Raw genomic sequence first — 20,085 nt, 5'->3', positions numbered from 1 at the left:
GGCTGTCAGATATTTGTAGCTAGTATAAAGAACATTTTCAGAGTTGAAGAGAGCATACTAAAAAATAACAATTTTAAACTATGCCCAAATCTGTTTAAAGCCAACATGTAAATCACCTACAACCAGTAAAGGAGTATGTCATTGGATCTTCTAGTCAGAAAGTCTTGAAAAACAACTAAGAAAGATTCAAAATCAAATGTGCAACATTAAGAAATGAAGAAGCGTCCCTACGCCATTAACATTAGTTGTCCCCAGTTTGACCAGTAGGTTCAGAACTTCTTAGTCAAGTTACTTCATTCTGAGCTTCCCTCGCCCCCCAGCCCTGGAGGTCACCCTGTGAGAAAATGACTTCTCTATCTAACCACTTAAGATGTGAATATTTGTCGTGAACCAGCTGCAGCTCTAATAACCACTGATCCATGGAATCAAAGGCTACTCCTCACAAACAATAAGCTCTTCTTGTTCTTGAAACTGCACTCTGTAACCTTTGCAAGTATTATAAAAAGTAGGCATGATGGATCCCAGTGCAATTACAGCCATGAGTTTCTTATGATTGGATTAATTTCAAACTTCAGAAAAGTACTTGAAGTTTTATCAACAAAGGTGGGAACTGATGACACAACTGCTAAGATGATGGGCATTTTTTTGCAAAATAAGATGCCAGTTTGGTCAACAGCTGAAACTGAAAATGCTTACAGTTTGAGATACGTTGACATAGCAGTGACAATCAAAGGTTCATTTCTCTCCCACCTAAGTATAATTTTCCATATTAAGAAATACAATAGGGATGCCTGGGTGGCTCAGTGATTGAGCATCTGCCTTTGGCTCCGGTCGTGATCCGGGGGTCCCGGGATCGAGCCCCAAATCAGGCTCCCCCCAGGGAGCCTGCCTCTCCCTCTGCCTATGTCTCTGCCTCTCTTTCTCTGTGTGAATGAATGAATAAATAAAATCTTAAAAAAAGGAGAAATACAATAATTCAGAAACCACATGTTCAAAGGATCCTTGAAATAAATAAACCAAGCTCCATTCTCTAAAATCCAGTAAGTTTCTTGGTAGAGGGACACAGAAATGAGGGTGCATACTTTTTTTTTGAATACCACTAAAACATCATGAAATTAGACATTTGCTGGTGTGACAGATTACCTAAAAGTAAAATATATTAATAAGATCTTAGTGTAATTAAAAATCCACTTCGCTCCTCAGTGAAGTAAGATTTTAATAAAATGTAAATGTTTCCCATTGGCTCCTAACCACTTGGACCTCCCGAACTAGAACAGAACCTGGACACTCACTGGGCACTCAGCCAGTATGAGGAAGGAAGGAATGAAAGAAAACACATCAAAATTGGACAAATAAAATACCCCTGCTGGGAGAAGAGAATTATCTTTCTGAAATAAATCAAAAGTTCTACTTCTAAAAATATCATGTACTATTTTCAACCCATGAATTAGAAATAAAGGTGCATTTTGGTATGAAACACATGCTCTGCAACTGTTTGAATTAAAACACTGCTGTCAATTATTCCAAAAAAACAGCTGAGAAGGAAGGCGGTGATCTTCATTTTCACTTAAGAAATATATACTCAATGGCACTCTGTAGTATTAGTTTAAAAATAAAAAATCACAATAAGAATGATCTCCTGGCATTCTTTGAACTATTCTTAACAGAAATAAGATTAAACAGGTCTAAATTGGTAAAGGTTCTAAGATGCTAATAGTAATTGCCTCCTTGCTTGTGAGAGTGCCTGACTTCCAGAAGCAGCACTGCTTTGTAATATTTGTTACATAGTCCTAAAATATTATTCTATATTTTAGAAGACCTGTGTATTTCTTTTTTATCTGAAGGGCTATATGAGAAACAAAGCATTATGTTTCAGGCAAGAGGCCTCATGATTTTCAAGATTCCAGGTTATGCACTTAACCATTCAGCTGTCTCCCACCTACATGGGGTCACAATGCAAAGAAAGGTCACCTCTGAGCAAAATCGTGAACTTCAAGGCCAAACAACTGCATAAATAATCTGTAGGCCACAGACCATCATCAAAGTCTGGAATTTATGCAAATAACACTGCTTACATTTAACAGATCTGTAATGGTGTAAGCTTTTCCAGCCTAAATAAATGAGAAAGTGGAGAGCTTTTACAGTGCAAGATTGCTACCTACAGGCCAAACTGCAGAATGACATACAAGACAATTAGGGTGGAGGGGGAAAAAAGAGGCAAATAGTTTTTTACCACGGCGATGTAAGTTATATACTGATCAGTAGACAAATGCAGGAGCATGTAAAGATTGCATAATACACACTGGGATGTATATTGATAGTTTCTGTTCTAAAACTACAATCTACTTTTAGCGTTTTCTGTTATTTCCCCTCTTTTTTTTTTTCTTTTGGAGGGTTCATTATCTTCTGAAAATGTAAATTGCTTTTCTAAAGAGCATAAAGGTCTGTCTCAATAATGTATTCTGATACATCTGCATGTATATTGAAGATAGATGATAGATTCTATGTAAAATCTATATTGATAATTTTCATTGTTTTTGGTAGAGCAATCAATTACAAAATTTGGAGTAAGTTTCTATGGTTCAAGCGAATCTCGTAAGACAGCAGTGGTTGGAGCAGTGAAGAGTTTATGTGACTTTCTCCTGGACTCTATATAGCTTTTAAAATTCATTTGTTTAAAACTATTTTCAATATTTAGAGTAATTGAAAGATTATGTGTATTTTAAACTGTACTTCTTAGAGAAAATATCAAATTCTTCGGTTATGAAGCTCAGATGGTAGTTCATCTTACAATAAAGGAATCTGATTTTCACTGACAAAAAATATGATTAACACCGAATTCTCAGTAATTCATATAACAGCCACATTTTCTGAAATACAGAAGGTGATTTCTAAAACACAGATCTTTGAAGCTATAAGACGAGTTATTAGAAATGCATTTTTCCTTCAACTATAAAGAAATTCCAACTCTAGAGAGAGTAGGTTTCAAAACGGAATAATATATTATGGTTAAAACACATCAACAATCTGTCACACCATATGTACAAATAAACATATCCCACCATCACTGCAAATGCCATAAATGAGGCCAATGAAACATCTGAAAAGGTAGAGCAAATTCTTTCTCATACTGTTATAGACGCTAAATAACATTGTCAACATTTTCCAAGATACGCATAAAGGAAAGTTATCATTCTATAATATGGCTATTTATATAGTTCAAACATTCGGCTTGCCCATCTGATGAAGATGTTCCCCACACTTTTAATTTTAAACACAATTTAGAACACATTCAGTTTGAGGGAGGAAAAGATATTCTTTATAACTGGATTTTGGTTTTGAATAATAAAATATTAACCAATATATATCTTTGAAACATTTAGAATAATCTTAGGTCAAATTCAATTAATTAAGGAGAGCAAATAGAATAATCAAGGAAAAAGCATTGTACTAGTAATAAATATACTAGTTTATTCTGATTGTAGCCAACTGTATATTGTTCAGCATCTCCCCCCAACTAAAGTGTGAGTTTTAAGCTATTAGATGATGTAACAAATATCTGTAATAGAATTTATAACTTTAGAAGTAGAAGTGCTGAACACATTAACCTGCAGGTGTTTTTTTTTTTCTTCCTCTACTATTAGTGTCTCTTGAAGAGCAAATGTTTTATATATGGTATTTAATTGTATATAATCATAATATAATTATACAATGATTAAATGATCTCAATTTTATTTTAATTAAGTAGATAATATTTTTATTAGAAAGAGTTTTCTATAATTAAATTATTCAGGAGAAATTTTAATAAAGATTGAGGACAAACCATATAATTTCTAAAATCAAATTCATAATGAATTTTCTGTGAAATTAATATTTAATCTACCTAATGGTATTTTTCCTCATATTGTTCTCCACAAATCGGGTTGTTACTTTTCCAACTGATTTATACTTTGTCAGTCAGTATAACTGCGAACGGAATTAGTGAAAATGTTTAGGATGTGTGAGAAAATTATTAACTAAGGGTAAGAAAAAGTTTTTAATTCTGCTCTCTTAGGCAAAATAGATTTTCGAGTCCTTATTATTATTTACCTGAGGCAAATTTATATGTAGAGCTCTAATTCTATCATAACATAATTACAAACCATAATAAAGGGTAAAAATTTCCCTGTTGCCTTTTAGAAGCCTTTAGGAACAAAATATAAAGCTAAATCATAAAAATTATATTATGGTTGGTAGATACTTATCCTAACGCTATTTATCAAAATCAACCAAAATTATCGATCATAAGAACTAGAGTCCTTATTCTGTTGGTATAATTGTAATGCTCATAACAAGGTAGCATACTGTGTCTGTGTCATTTTAACATGGATTGTGTACAGAAATATTGTCCATACATGCAGCAAAACCATTTTTCCTCAATTTAAAGGGCAATATTCGACACTGTTTTCATATTTGTGTATTTTCATTGTTCTCATGCCTAACATGAATGAATTCTAAAACTAAATTCATGAATCTTGCACCTATCAGGTCTCTTTCTAGCAGGGGTTCTTACTTTTATCTTTGTTACATTCTCTGCAAAACTTATTGGTAACATACTTTCAGAAATGCCAGCCAATAAACGACACTAAAATAATTTTCTTTATAAAAGCACAGTGATCTTTGGCATCGTTCACTATTTTCAAGGCCATAAAAGAACAGATAACAAATATATGACTCACAAATTATCAATTATGAAAAATAATCTGGTTCAGAAAGCTGCACTAATGTAAAAAGATGGATCACTTGTCACAAACCAATAAAGGCTATTGTTTGTGAATCCAATATTTGATTTTATCGTTTATGTTAGGCAACTTAAAATGATTTTTAAACCACATTACTTTGTGGAAAAAAAATGTTATAAAGGTGAACACAGGGGTTGGGGGAGGGGGAGAAGAAACCAGATGTGCAATCTGTCATCCTTGAAACAATTTATACTCTTACATTGAATCCAGCCTGCAAATCTAAATCGCAAAGACCTGGTCAGCAAGGATATATGTATTAGAAAGGACCTTACCACGTTCCAGAGGATGGACAGTAGCAGGAACGTTGGCACGACTTTGATTCTAATTTTACTTTTCATGAGCCATTCTGAAGGCAAAAACTTTGCAGTTATGATGCTTTGTAATGCAGGGAAGTTGGAATCCTGTGTTTTTAAAGCTAAATGTGGTTATACTTCTTCTGAGGTAAAGTGCTTTTGCTTCTTTTGTAATACACAGAGAAAAGCCTGATGAGGCCACCAAGCTCAGAAAACCTTTATGATCAATTCTCTTCCAGATTTTTCATATTTATGATTTCATAATGAAGAAAGAGGTACAATTCTCACCAACCAAGAAGAGCATTCACGTGAGCGGCTGAGGTCAGAAATTTCCTACATGGCGTTATGGGAGGACCACTTCAGTACCCTAACCTGCTCTCTGATACCCCAGCTACAACCTTTATAACATGCTTGTAAATAAGGACTTGGATGTCTAAGAAAATCAGAATATTTTGTCCACAAGGGCAGTAATAAAATGTGCATAGATGGGAAGGTGGCTCATTCCCACCCCTAGATAACAGATTTGATCATCAGATAATACAGGGCACAGACGAGATTCCGTGACATAAAAAATAACTGACATGGGCAGAGGGTAGCAGGGGGCATATTGCAGACAATGGGGAGTAATCCCAGGATAATGACACGCTCAGTTGGGTATCTGGTGGGAAGGCTGAAAAATGGTAGAGGAAGGGATGTGTTTAAGGTTAGAAAGGGGTTCACATTCTAGAGACATTACTGCACAATGGGCTTTTACCATAGACATCTTCCCATTCCTTACTCTGAGAAGAAATACTAGAAATCCTGATGTAAACAGAAAAAGGAAGAGACCAAGGGCCTGGTTCTATGTGCCAACACACAGTAAGAAAAATCAGGTATTAAACTCTGGATCAACCTCTAACAGCTTGTTTGAGGTGAAGGTCATGAATTTTGCTTGAAGTGAGGCACCTGAATGTTCTTGGATATATTCCTACTTGGACTCTGTAAAGAAGTGAAAATGAGGTTGGGGGATGGACATAATTGAGTAACTATTCAATTATGGCAACTGCTAGCTAATGAAGACCTATTACAACCAAGTTTTTAATAGAAAATGTGCTAATTGACTAGGTTGGAGCTCAGAACAAGCATATGGCTAAGATGTTTGATTACCTAGTCTGGTTCCATGTCAGTGATCAACTATAACACTGTAAAAATGGGTGTTTCTATGACAACTACTGAGCTTGCTGACTAAGGAGTGGGTGACCAACTTGAGGGATGAGTTTCTCCAAATAATATATGATCCATTAGTTCCCCACACTATGTAACCTGGAGGCTCATCAGCTGAAGCACGCTTTTTCTTGTCCCCTTCTCACAACATTCATCTTGTTCTCAGCCCTGGCAAAGCTTAAATCAGACTCTTACGTGAAGAATATTGCATAGGATTTCTTTTTTAATTGGAAAGGGTCTTTAAAGCTGTGAATCTAATCTTTTCATAAAGGTGAAACAAGTCAACACCCTCCGACTAGGTCTGAGTCTGACACTCAACCTCAGGAGGAGTGATTATAATAATTCTGGAAATTTCTGGAGAGGGCCAGTCTCTGGGTCAAAGACAGCCAGTACAGCAACCTGCAGGAGATGGGTTATTTCATCACCCACAGTTTTAGACAAGAACTTTTTTTTCCAGTGTCATTCTAAACTAAAATTCCAAACAGGTGTTTGATGCTAAGGCTGTAACCAAATTATTCCCCCTTATAACCTGCAACTCTGATAAGACTTCCCTCGGAAATATAATGGTTACATAGCCCTTGTATGGCTTTAACAAACCCCTATTTTCTTCTTTCTGCACCATACAATGTGCAGTCTATTTGCACCCATTCAGGACTAAATTACAGATAAAGTTACAGCAAATTTGTTTTCTCAAAAAAGCAGTCAGCCCTAATATCCCTTGAGTAATAAAAGCCTTGTCTTTCATTCAGAACTAGAACTGGCATAATTTTCTCCAAGAAACAAACTCTACTTCCTGCGACAATGGGCCTGTTCTTGAAATTCTGAATGGGGTACAGCTCAATTTGCAGGTGTTCGGGTATAAAGGTAAAAGGGCATTTGACCCCCCAACTGGCAATTGTTGCTGTGGTAGGTAACTTCAGTCTCCGAGTTATATCATTCTAGTAGATAAGCTGCCAGAGTTTTCAGCTCTGAATTACAGAGGTAGGCTCAAGTGAATCAATAATTTATACAGATATATCTCATTCGTTCTGATGGTATAAAGATACATACTAACAGCCTGCTGCAGCCACGGAACAAAGCCGGAGAGACATTATTTAAAAGGAAAGACAGAAAAAGAAACCCATTTATCTATGGAAGCAAAAACATTACGTAATAATGACCTCATGGCTTATTAATTTTATTTTTCAACTGTTTAAACAAATGCTGGGATGAGATAAATAAGCTCCGTATGAATCTCAAATAAGGTGAATATTAAGCTAACACTTAAAACTTTCAGAATGACTTTAAAATAGAGGGATATTTTACACAGCAGTAAGATACAAATCATTCGAAAGATTCATGCACCTGAGAAGTTTACATTCAGTAGCTTAGCTAAATCCCTCAAATATTTTATTACTGAATTTCAGTATAAAATTACTTTCTAAAAGACGAGGATCAAATACATTTAGGGACTGTACACTAAGAGTATTGTTAATATAGCCTTATGCTGTTAATCATTACCTGGGGAAAATTATATAGTGTTTTATTCGCTAATACTATGACATTTTTATTAACTCATAATCCCTGTGCTAACAGTGGTGCATTAAACAAGTTATATTAAGAGGGCAGCAAATATTAAAAATGCCTATTTAAAATTCTTCAATCATGTTAAAGGGAATCCTCTCCCACATGAGCTTCTCTAAAGGAATGCGGCACCCCAAACATTGTGATTACAATATAAATTAATAATCAATAGCCCGGATAGCTTAAACAATATTTCAGGTCCTGCTCTCTTGTCCTTAAGGATGAAGGGAATCTGTGAGCTAAAAACATGATAAAAATCTGTCCTAGCAACTTCAATTATAAATAGTGACTGTTTCTTGACAGATCTGAAAATTTATGTGAGGATAAGATGCATTAGAAGTTGGTCCCCTGCCCATTTTACCTCGCTCCGTTCAAGGCCGGACATGTCGTCTGGCTCGGACATAGGAGCCAACTGCATTCAGAACCGGGTTAAGAAGACTGGGTGCAAAATTAATTAAGGCCATAGATCCAACGAGAAGGGACAGAGCAATTAGAGGTAGTACTCAGGTACCCTATCTTCCTCCACACAGAGAAATTATCTTTTCCTTCCTTTTCCGAGCAAACGCCTTGGGAAATAGGGCAAATGATAAAAACCTGAAAGAAAATAAAAGCACAGGCAGGTGAAAAAGCACCAGCAGGAGCATGAGGGAGACTACTGCTGTGGTCTCTACCTAGAGTCCTCAAGCCTTTACAGGAGATACTCTGCGGCTGCCTGCTGTAACCAGTTAACATTTCCGGCCTTCCAAGAAAATATAACTAGTCCCTTCAAGTCGAGAGAGGAAGAAGAAATAATGGAGTGTCCCATCTCTGACAGTCAAGAGCGAAAGGAGAGAAATGTTCCCACACTGATCTCATTAAGATGACGAGAATAATGAGTGTGAATCTTATGTATGAATCTCCTAGTAGATAGAGGAGGGCATAAATGTATCCCACATTCACTCTTTTATGATGCCTGATATACTACATTTATTCTCAGCTTCATCTGATACTACTGTTGGGGGCTTCTGTTACAATATTACAGCTTTAACTTCAAGTTTTGCCTGCTGAAGTCATCTGAGTCAGTGATTCAACACAGCTTTATTGAGTGTACATGAAAACGGGGAAGATCTGTTAATGGCAACTGAAATGCATCTCAAGCAGAACAGCCTGGATTTATTTCCTGTCACTGGTTCTAGTAATGGATTAAAAATACTGACAAATGGCATTTTTCAGTTTATAATCTATTTTATTTCCTAGTTCCTTAAACTTAGGTTAAACATTCTACTCAATTAGAACTAGAACCGCGGCATTACTAAAAATGTCTAAATATTATTAAATATTTTGGGGAGGAGAGTCATGCGTTTTCAGCAAACACTGGTGAGACATTTTTTTCTTGTGATTTATTTCTCTCTCTTAGATCCAATATAGGATATTTTCAAATAATAACTTTAAGTTGTATCAGTTTTCAAGATGGATACAAATTCTGAAAGACGATATAGCTCCCAGAAACAAGAAACTGTGTTATGGCTGTGTGCATCACTCAAGCCTAAATGATCCGCAGGCCCTGTACTTCAGGACTTCAAAGTATTTCATATAGGTGACTTAATTTGGCTTTCTTCACTCCAGTAACTTTAACAGTAATAAATTTGTGCACCTAGCTTACAGCACATAATTTATATAATGAAGGTGGCAACACCCTACAAAATCTAATAGTATTTCAAAATATGCCCAAATTATTATTTTAGTACTTCTACTACTTTGTAAAGGGACATACTATTCTATAATATTGCTTAATTATAGCAAGAAAAATTTCAGTCTACAGAATTTTGAAGGACATTTAGGATGAGAACAATACAACGAAGCTGGATCACCAATTTTTCCAAATAATTCAAAATACATACACTTTTTTTCCTGGCATTTATTTAGTCTAATGAATGTTTAAGCCATGGGCAGCTTCATCTTAGCTACCATTAAATCAATATGAATCAATATAGATGGTTTAAGCTGTTAAGTAACTCAGTGAAAATACAAGTTTGAAAACTGGAAAATATATTCTTAATGAGTCTACATGTACTTTTGGGAGTAAGTAAATTATACTACTTGGAGGCCTAATGACATTACTCGTCTAAAAGGTGCCTCACTTAGACACACAGTGAACCCTTTAAGAATATTACTGTAAGTGTATTACTGTACACTCATCTCTGCAGTCGGTTGGGGAGCTATAGTGTGATGTGACCTCAACTAATAAAAAAGTTGATTAAAACATGAGATACACACTTATTAACCTCAGGAAGAACACTAAGTAAAGTGAACGCAAGTTTACTGTTTCTGGTAGACAATGCCAGCCAACGAACTGCTTAACAGGAAATACCAAAAATGGGAGTCCAGTTTTATACTCTTAGAATTCTATAGGACAATGTCAGACACTTGTCTTTCTTTAATTAAGGACAATGTGACATATTAACTTCAGGATAGAGAGGTGGATCTTTCTATCTTCCTCTCTCTCTCTCTCTCTCTCTCTCTCTCTCTCTGCCTCTCTTATTCTTCCAGTGCTGCTGTCTTTGAAGCATCCACTCCCAGCAATTGGTGGAGGAGAGTTAGAATCTCAGTAACTCCCTTTACATGACAGTACTTTAATCTCCTCTACCGTATAATGGTCTCTGAACTCCCTTCCAACTGTAACATTCTATGACTTCATCTGGATCCTTCAAAGTCCATACAATCTCCACCTTTGTGGGACCCTTGCCTTTGCCATGAGGCAGGTGCTCCACGCTGAAGGTAGGATTGGGATAGGTGTGTTGCTGGCATCCTGAGCACCAAACCATGATTGTACTGAATCTATTTCCTACATGCAATGTTTCCACTCTACAGCTAATACTCTATCAAGGAATTGATAGGTTTTGTATATGATAGGCTGTATGTCATTGTTTAGGGGACATTGCTACTTTGGGGAAATGTGTTCCAAAGTCTAAGCAACTGTCTTACAAAACAGACTTTTACATCCTATTTGGAGGTTGGGACCTTATTTGAAGAATATTTAGTTTGAACTACACATCAACCGAGGTTTAGGACTTAGAAATTGTGACAGGAGTCTCATATTCTAAGAATAAAAAAAAAAAAAAAGAAAGAAAGAAATAGTACACAACCAGAGTAGCTAGTAAAACCTAGGTTAAAGGTCTCTTTTACAGACAATAAATACCAGCCTCCCTGCTGAGGCATGCAAGAGGCTCTTGCAATAGAAGAACCAAACTCTAAATAATTTTTTTAAAAACCTGAAAGATTTTCAATATTGCCACCTAGTCAAAAAAGTAAACTCTGGTATCTGAACTTTTATATTTATAAGTTAATTTTCTCTGAGTAGCAGCCATCACTTTACTAATATTGCTTCAAAATGTAACACCTTCTTTATACAACCCCAGGATACTAAGTTGTGGATAATTAATGGACTACCTTTAATGTTGGCAATCTATTATTTTATTTATTTATTTATTTATTTATTTATTTACTTACTTATTCAATCTATTATTTTAAATTAAAAGATTCTGTAATTGACTAAGGAAAATAATATTTACTTCACCAACATTTTATGACAAAACTGAGTGATAAATTCTTTTGGCCTGAAGTCTGCTTGGCAAGAAAGGCATAGGATGTTAACAATGGAAAACGCCCTAGAATTATTTGTGTAGAGCTAAGTGGGATATAAAATATCATATATTTACATATTATTGATAAATTGCAAGAGTAAAAATTTTTTTATTCCCATGGGGAATTAGACAACTTGACATGCAGAATAGTCAGTAAAACATGTATTTTCATTGTTTTAAATGACTCCTATTCCACAACCTTTTCCCTTCCCTTCCAATGAAGATATAATAGGTAATCAAGCCTAATGAAGTATGCTTTTATATCTCTGACATAATGATATTCATTTAAGAATACAAAGATTATCTACTAGTCATAAATACAGCACAATGTATAGACAAAACCCATCAAACCCTCATAATGATGGAAGTTATATTACTTAGGCCAGAATTAATGTTCACCCCACTTCTCCATTTCAGTGAAGCGTAACAATGCACTTGGTATGGAGAAGAAAACTCTTATATGGGTTTTTGTAAGGGGAAGATTCAATTCGTTAATCTCTATGAAGCCAAACAAAATCCTTTCTTTAATTGGACTCTAATGTAGTCAATAATTTTGTATAGAGATCACAAATTATCTTTCCCCAGACTGATTACCTATGGGAATAATTTTTATTTTATTTATTTATTTTTTTAGAGAATTTATTTATTTATTTATTTATTTATTTATTTATTTGAGAGAGAACATAAGAGAGAGAGAGAATGAGTCGGGCAGAGGCAGAGGAAGAAGCAGGCTCCCTGCTGAGCAGGGACCCCCCCCTACCCCTGACATAGGACTTGATCCCAGGACCCCAAGATCACAACGCAAGCTGAAGGCAGATGCTTAATCAATTAAGACACCCAGCACCCCAGGAATAATTTTTATTGTATGCAAACTACAGGAAATCCAAAAGCAGGAAAATAAACATAGTTACTCTCATTTATAGCATGCATTCTCTTTGGGGGGGGCAATATGGTACCCAAGGGGGCAAAAATTTAAGTTTAAAAGAAAACTTAGATATTACAATGATTTGTGACCTTCCAAAACCCAACATTCCCCGAGAAAATCTTATTCCTTGGCATTTATTTTCTCTCATTTAATGAAAATTTTCTTCTTAGGGGGCTGAATATGAAAAAAAAAAAACAAACATCTCTTTTTCTATTCTTAAAATCAAGGATGCCTTTCATTTTCACCCAAATATCTACTGACATTCTAATATAATTTCCATCTTTTCTTGCTTGTTAGCTTTTCTCTTCATTACATCCCTTTGAGTCGATAGCTGATGACTGGTGTGAACATGAGAAATGGTTACTCCTTCATCTTTCTTCTCTTACTGATCTCTAATGTTACTACTTGCTGTGTGTTGGGCCTCCGTCCATCACAGAAAAGGAGAAGGCACAAGGTGGAGTCATTACTCCCAGACCTACTGGCTGTAGGGTAAGACTGGCTACAGGGTCTATAGCCAATTCTGACTGTAATGGTCAATGTAAAATGAGGGTAAGGGAAAGAGCAACAAAAACCAGAAACAACATTTCAGGTCGGCTTCTGACTTGGTAAATTAACTCTAATACGCTTATAATTCTAAGGTATATCTTCATGACTGGTCAAAATAGAAAAATGGGATGAAAGAAAGCATTGTACTCCTATTCCTTATATTTACCTGATACAAAGGGGCATGAAAATATGTGCAGAGTAAACATCGATTGAAGTATTTTAATGACTGCATTTCTGTTATAATTTACAATCGTTCAGAAGAGCATTAGTCTTTCATGAAATTTTCATGAAATAAATTATATAATTATCTCATTAATTTAAATGTTTTTCTTTACAAAACACTTTTACATAATAGTATTTCACAGTAGAGTGTGGCTTTCTCTTTTGTCCCAACAATTTAAATTGAAGATGGAAGGTAGAAAATTCTTCAAAGGACAAGAACATTAGTTTAGGAATCTGAGGACAGACAGTGATTTCATTATTTTATAATTTTTTATCCTTAGTCAACTCAGTTATAAAGTCTGGACGAAGCAACATATTTTAAAAGGGTCTCATAAAGATCTTGAGGCTGAAACTACCTGATAAATAATGCTTGAAGTGAAATGGGACAGCAGCCATACAGCCAGAAGGAGACCACACTGAAGCAACAATGTTCCCTACTGCCCCAGCTTTCATTACACAAACCATGAAGATTCACGAGAAGGCTAATTCCTGAATTCAATAAGGTATCACAGTTATGTTCGTGATATTTGCAATTTATGTTTAATTATAACATAGTGTAATAGCACTATACCTGAGAAAAAGTGAAAAAGTTTTATTTTCCCCAAATCCATCCATAGAAGAATGTGTCCCAGATTATAGCCTTTTACTGCTTCCTACTTTACAGGACAAAAGAGGGGGAGTAGAGATCATAGGAAATGTGTCCGTGATGTGCTATAAGAATTAAATTCTTCTTATAAATGCACAATAAAATTTCAGAGGAATAAGCTTTTCAGAGTAGTAGACTCTGTGTCTTAGGTGATTATCTCCCTCCAAAGGGTGGGAGGCCATTTTGCTGCCACTTATTAAAAGAGATGACAAAGGGTGTTGGCACTGTTTAAAGAGAACTATGCACTGATTGAAGAAGTACTGCCTTGTAGAGATGACAGGTAAAAAACAAAACAAAAAGACTATGCATTTAAACAGATCTATAAACTGAGCTAGAGAATCACTCCTCAAGAAGGATGTGAGAAATCTGGCCAAAATGCTTTGTTCCATTAGTATCTGATTTGCTGTATTTCCTAAGATCCACCTTTGATTTTAGCTTGTTGTGACCAATCCTAAAACTCACTTCTAAATTGTGGTCTTTGAGAACTTATATGCAATGCTCTGTGAAAGGCACCTCTTAAGAGAACCTAATTTTTTATAGGCCAATGTTTGAAAATGTTTTTATTCCTTGGAATTTAGACAAATTTGGGAGAAAAAAGTAGAGTTTGAGTATCAACTTAAAGTGTCGGTGTGTCCATATGAGTTGGACACACAGTCTATTTACTGAAAAGGTAATTGTAGTACTGGAATCTTCTATTGTCAATAGTCTTTGACTTTGTATAAGGGATTTTAGTTCATTTTGGAGGTATACAGTCTTCTAAATAAACAAAATTCTATATAGGATTTCTTCCGTTCTCACACATTTGTGAAGGAAATGTTTAATGTGCCTTAAAATTTGTATCAATTAGACTGGAAGTATTGTTTAGTAAACTTAATAAGTGTTTATGTCAAAGGAGAGCATAAATGAAGAAGGGTGGACAAAAGGGCTTGGAAATTTCATTTTATATAATTTTAGGAAAATGAGAGAATCCAAGGATAGGCCCATGAGTTATATAGATCATTTTGCTTTAGCACTTGTTTCTTTGATTTTGGAGGGTCCTTCTGTTTTGTCGTTGCAGGGAAAATAACAACAATTACATCTGGAACATTTCCAATTTTTCTGCTTAGCACTAAAAAAATAATCGTAGCAACAACAACAACAAAAGCTTCTATAAAAATCATTTGAAAACTGCCACAGACTTGAAGCATAATCTTGTTGGTGTGGTATTACTGACATCTCTTACATGTTTAAAATAGAAATTTCTGTTGGATTCTAAAGTTACCTATCCTATGTCCAGTACCATCCCCCTGCATCACTCACTAACATGAATGCTAAGACCTGAACTACAGGTGATGTAGATATCCCTTTGTTTTCACATTGATATTTCTTCTTAAGCAACGCCCCTCTCTTAGTCCTCAAACACGAAGGCCACTTAAAATGTCCTTATTGTTTGTAATAACTTTTAGAAAAATCCATACGCTGTTTAATAGCAGCAGGCTTCTGTACAGAAAACACTCGATATGGCATCCTTGCGAGCCTATTGTCTTCAGATCGTTGTATTATATTCCCATCACCTCTGCAAGTTCATTTCTTCCTCCCTTGCTTGTGCTCCCTCCATTTTTTTTTTTTTTTTTACCCATTTGGCTACACAGAGCTGCTCATGTCATTCTTTGCATACATCATCTCTGTTTTTTCTCTTTTCCTGCATAATGGCCCAGCTTCTCTGAGAGTAGCTGTTGTCCCGAGTGTGATCCTTTACTAAAATGGGGATTGAATGAAGGTGGAGTACAGATTCTCTGGAAGCAAAGGAAAACCAGGCATTTGAAAAGGACCCAGAAAGGAACGAGTAATGAACCAGACTGGCCTGGATGAATTGCTGTAGAGGGAATTCTCAGTCTTGACACAAAAGGAACACATGGGTACCAAGGAAAACCTGGCTGGCGTGGGGGCAAGAATCTTAGTAGGAAGCCTGCCTCTTGGGCTGGTCAGTACAGAGAGTTGAAGCCAGTAGCCTTCCAGAAATGAACAGAAACAAATGTATTTTATGAGTAACAGTTAGGCATTCAAACATGCCCGTTCTGGAACACAAGGTACTTTGAGGGGTTGACATCCCTTCATAATTCATGTTCATTGTTCCTCTAAGTAAAATATGTGTCTCCCTGTAGTTATTCTGTTAGGAATTGTACTTTAAAGGCAAGAGGACATTTTTGATAATGCACATCTTAAACTTTTCATTAAGCTACCAAATTTAAATTCTACCTTTTTGTGCACTCTGACATTTTTGTCTGGCATTTTCATTAATTTTGCGACATACATAAATGTAGCTGAAATGTTAACTGATCAATACTTTGTCTCTCTCATGTAGCACTCGCGCTCCACTCCCTAAGGACCACACAGCAGAACAGAAATTAAATGTGTAAAATATCAAATGTTAATGTTAAACACAGCAGCACTTACTGTATAACGACAGAAAGGGCTAAAACAATTCCAAATGGACAGATGGTACCACAAATTATCTACAATCACATTTAAAGATTAAAGTTTGTCCTGTAAAATAATTCTTTGACGCACACTGAAGTGTGTCCTTTCACTGATAGCTCGGTTGTCCAATTATTTTTGTGCTCATTACAGTGAGAAATGACAGTACTGAAGAGAAAGAGAGTGTGCACTCTGGTTTTTTTTTTCCACGTTGCACCCACTGACATCCACAAGAACACAAATGTCTGGTCAAGAGCCTGATGAAAATTAGGCCCAATTTATGAGACATTTCCACGTCTACGAAAGATGATTCCCAAAGACAAGCAGCGCCTTCTGCGCCACATACGTCTGTGTTTCCTCTTAGGCATACAATATTCATAGTAAAATTTAAAAACCTGATTCGCAGCACACAAAAACAAGGACATTCCCAGGAACATGCTCGCCTGTATTTTATCCCTCACCTCCCAGGCCGACTGCAGCTTCTGATCTCGTCAGCCGTCTCTGCGTCTTCCCCAGAACACATAGGTAGTGCCAAAGAGGCTGGAGCAGCCCTAACCCTGCGTTTCTTAAGCTTTCTGCTTTAATTGACATGGGGACCAAAAAAAAAAAAAAAAAATCATTGTTTTTCCATTTTGATTTCATTATTCTGCATTTATTTTTGGATAGAAAATTAGAAAAGAAAAATAAAACGAAATAGAAAAAAAAAAGGCACTTAAACATTATAAAGTTTACTGATCTGGGCCTAAAACCAAGCCACATAATGGTACAAATGCATGTGCTCCGTGAAGCAGCTGCATTTATGAAAAAGTGGGCCAAGTGGAACCAATATTATAATAATAGACCCGAGATCCATCAACAGGGAATGATGGGAACAATATGTTTGTAACAATGGGGTGCTGCTCATACTCTTCTCCTAATGGAAAGCAGTTCTTTTCAATAAACTGGCCTAAAAAGGCTCTGGTTATGCAATGAGATCTTTGAAACATTTCACTTTTAAAAACATCATTTAAAATCTGTAAGATGAATAAAAATCCTACAATGTTTTTTTTTTCTGAATTGTTATGATATTTAGATTACAAGGTCCATATTTTAAAAGCTCTTTTAGAAAGAAAATAATACCTGTTGTGCACTTGTGGTAAGGTTCTTTTCTGTGCCTCAGTTTTTTCCTCTGTATATCGGGAAAATAATAGTAGCTACCTTATAATTAGGTTGTTGGAAATGTTAAATTCATTTATGCATGAAAAGCACTTTCATGCCTTAGTGCCTGTAGAACAGTTTCCTGGCACATAAATGTTCAGAAAGTTTTAGTTGTTGTTATTATCATATAGTGGATTATTATATTATTATTTAGAGGGTTATGAAATAGTTTAAAACTTAGATGAGGGTCTAGGGAAAATTGCTGCCGAGCATTAAGCTATGTCTATCATCATTTAATAACCAGCTTTACTAGAGCAAAGCCTTTTTTATCTGGCATCATTCAAGAAGACTTTCTCCACTTTAGAAAAATTTTCAGACTGATTGGTTTATAGGCTGGTCTATTGATTTAGATAGCCATTTTAATTGGGAACCTCCCACGTGCTAGATACTCTGCAGGTGATGCTGGAATACCAGGGTGAAAAAGGCAGGGGTCCCCCACCCTTCTGATGGAATGCCCAGCTCAGGTCTAGATAAATGAAGTTCAGTTTTGTTATTTATTATTTTATTTATTTATTTATTTTATTTATTATTTTAATTACATTTAGTAGAGTGTGACTCAGTGCTTCTATTCAGTGAAATGGTTAATATGATCATTTCTTCTCAAAAGTACTCTTACTGCACAGTCACATTGTAGCTTGGGAGGCCTCTTTTCTCACCATCAGTGTTTGCAGTCTCTTTTCCTACCTCTTTTTAACAAGCATCTTGCATTCAATTTGTTTTTTTGTACAACCAAGGCTGTTGGAAACTGGCTACAAGCTAAGAGAGATATTATTATCTTTCCTCCCCTGTGAACTTTGATTCCCTTACAGTGAAAACACTCAAGTAGTATCATATGCATGTATCAAAGTTTCTCGGACTTTCGGTGCCTGATTTTCGTTTTTAATCAGAAGAATATTGTGAAAAAAGTCTGCCATCTTGAACGCATTTTACACGAGTGACCTCGAGAAGCCAGAGGGAGTTTATGAAGACTTACTTACACAATACATTGTAATGTTAAAGCATTCAAAATGAATGTTCCTGAACAAATGATATAACTATACAGATTTCTGTTTTCAAATTTTGCAAATAGTTATGGGAAACGACTTTGGAAAGAGACAATCAAAGATGGCATCATGGCATTTTCAGGAGAATATTTCTGTGTCTGCTATAAGGCCCCATGGAACCTGGAAGTAATGGCATAAAATATACACAGAAACTCAGCATCATTTTTTCCTCATTAACATCAAAGTGCTTCTATGATAGTGAAAAATCATAACAAGGTTTGCTTACCAGTACCCCGACATATTTATCAGGTGAAAGAGCTAAATAAAAGAATATTGAAAGAGGCAGATTTTCCTTTCTGAAACTTAATGATGATGGCAATCGCTTTCTTTAAAGAGACAACAACATGTCTATGGGAGGCAGGCTGCCTAACTTTCTGGTAACTTACAACACAAAGGGACATACACACTCTTTGTTCCATGTGCTCAGACATTAATGAAAGTCCCATACAAGGCCTGAGAGGAGGACAGAGCTCAAAGTGCTAAACAGATGTGCATACTCTCATTTGAATGGTAATACTAAAATGTTGATTTGTTACTATAATTAAGGATTTTCTTTTAAGCCCCCATAATAAAGTCATATTCTGCTAACCTGGAAACTATAAGGAAGCATAAGGTACTCATATTCTAACAAATACAACAATAAAATAAAGGATTTCGAAAGAAGGACTCCACTTAAACTTCACACTGAAATCCTGAATAAGCAAAACTAATGTGAGAGCAGAAAATCCCAGCTAAAGCTCAGAGGGAAGTGTTCTCTCAGATTTTCTAGCTCTGCAAGTTGGTCTCATCAGCAGTTTTTAAATAACCAAAGTAAAAGGCCACAAGATGAACATTGTTAGAGGACTATTTGGATCTATCAAATTCTCACTTGTGCCTTTTTAAAAACTGAAAATCTCAGAAACAATAAAACATCTCTTAAATAGGTCACATCCACATCCAATGGACTCACATATTCAAATCTTCCCAACTGGCATCCTACTGCCAATGATTTTCATATTTTGAAAAAAAAAATCTATGGAACAATAAAATTAAGATGAGGATGGTCAAGATTATTAGTTGTTTTGTTTTTAACACTAAGACTTTTCTTGGCTCTGTTATTGGGATTTGGAATTATGCAATATGTAAAATTTTACTTTTTAACTATCATGGAGAAAATTATATATTGGCTGAGCTATCTCGCTTTCCGGAAATCTTGGGGGGGGGGGGGGCGCGAAGTATTCTTGGACTCGGACCTTGAACGATCCATCAGGTTCCTGCCCACGGCAAATCTGTCCAGTCAAGTCTTAAAATAGGAGTTTTAAAATGGTCACATCAACATAACTGTTACTATAGCCACAGAAACAGGCAGCTATGATTACTGAATTTAATGAATAACAATGTAAGTAATAAAGAATTATCATACCACAAAAGCAGCGAGGCTCCTTGGGGGTGAATCCCAATCAAAGCAACTATTAACGTAGTATGCAGCATTTACGAGCACCATGACACAACGCTTCATTCTGATAAAGTTTCTTAGTAGCAGCTGTAAGGAAGATGAAAATATTATCAGAATTTGCAAGACTAAAAAACCATCAGATAGGGTACAA

General features: G+C 35.7%; 1 protein-coding gene across 17 annotated transcripts in view; it reads right to left on the bottom strand.

Annotated features, from left to right (window-relative positions):
* The window catches only part of MCTP1 (multiple C2 and transmembrane domain containing 1), a 528,482-nt gene that overhangs the window by 136,029 nt on the left and 372,368 nt on the right, over nucleotides 1–20,085 (bottom strand). For all 17 annotated transcript variants that reach the window (XM_049108211.1, XM_049108223.1, XM_049108215.1 and 14 more), the window contains one exon: nucleotides 19,902–20,021. In XM_049108211.1, coding sequence (XP_048964168.1) covers nucleotides 19,902–20,021 — 120 coding nt within the window. The remainder of the gene's footprint in view (nucleotides 1–19,901; nucleotides 20,022–20,085) is intronic.

The sequence above is a fragment of the Canis lupus genome, chromosome 3 (assembly GCF_003254725.2).
Source record: "Canis lupus dingo isolate Sandy chromosome 3, ASM325472v2, whole genome shotgun sequence".
Classification (NCBI taxonomy): domain Eukaryota; kingdom Metazoa; phylum Chordata; class Mammalia; order Carnivora; family Canidae; genus Canis; species Canis lupus.
The sequence above is the reverse complement of the archived record's forward strand: the minus strand, read 5'-3'. Positions and strand labels throughout refer to the sequence as shown.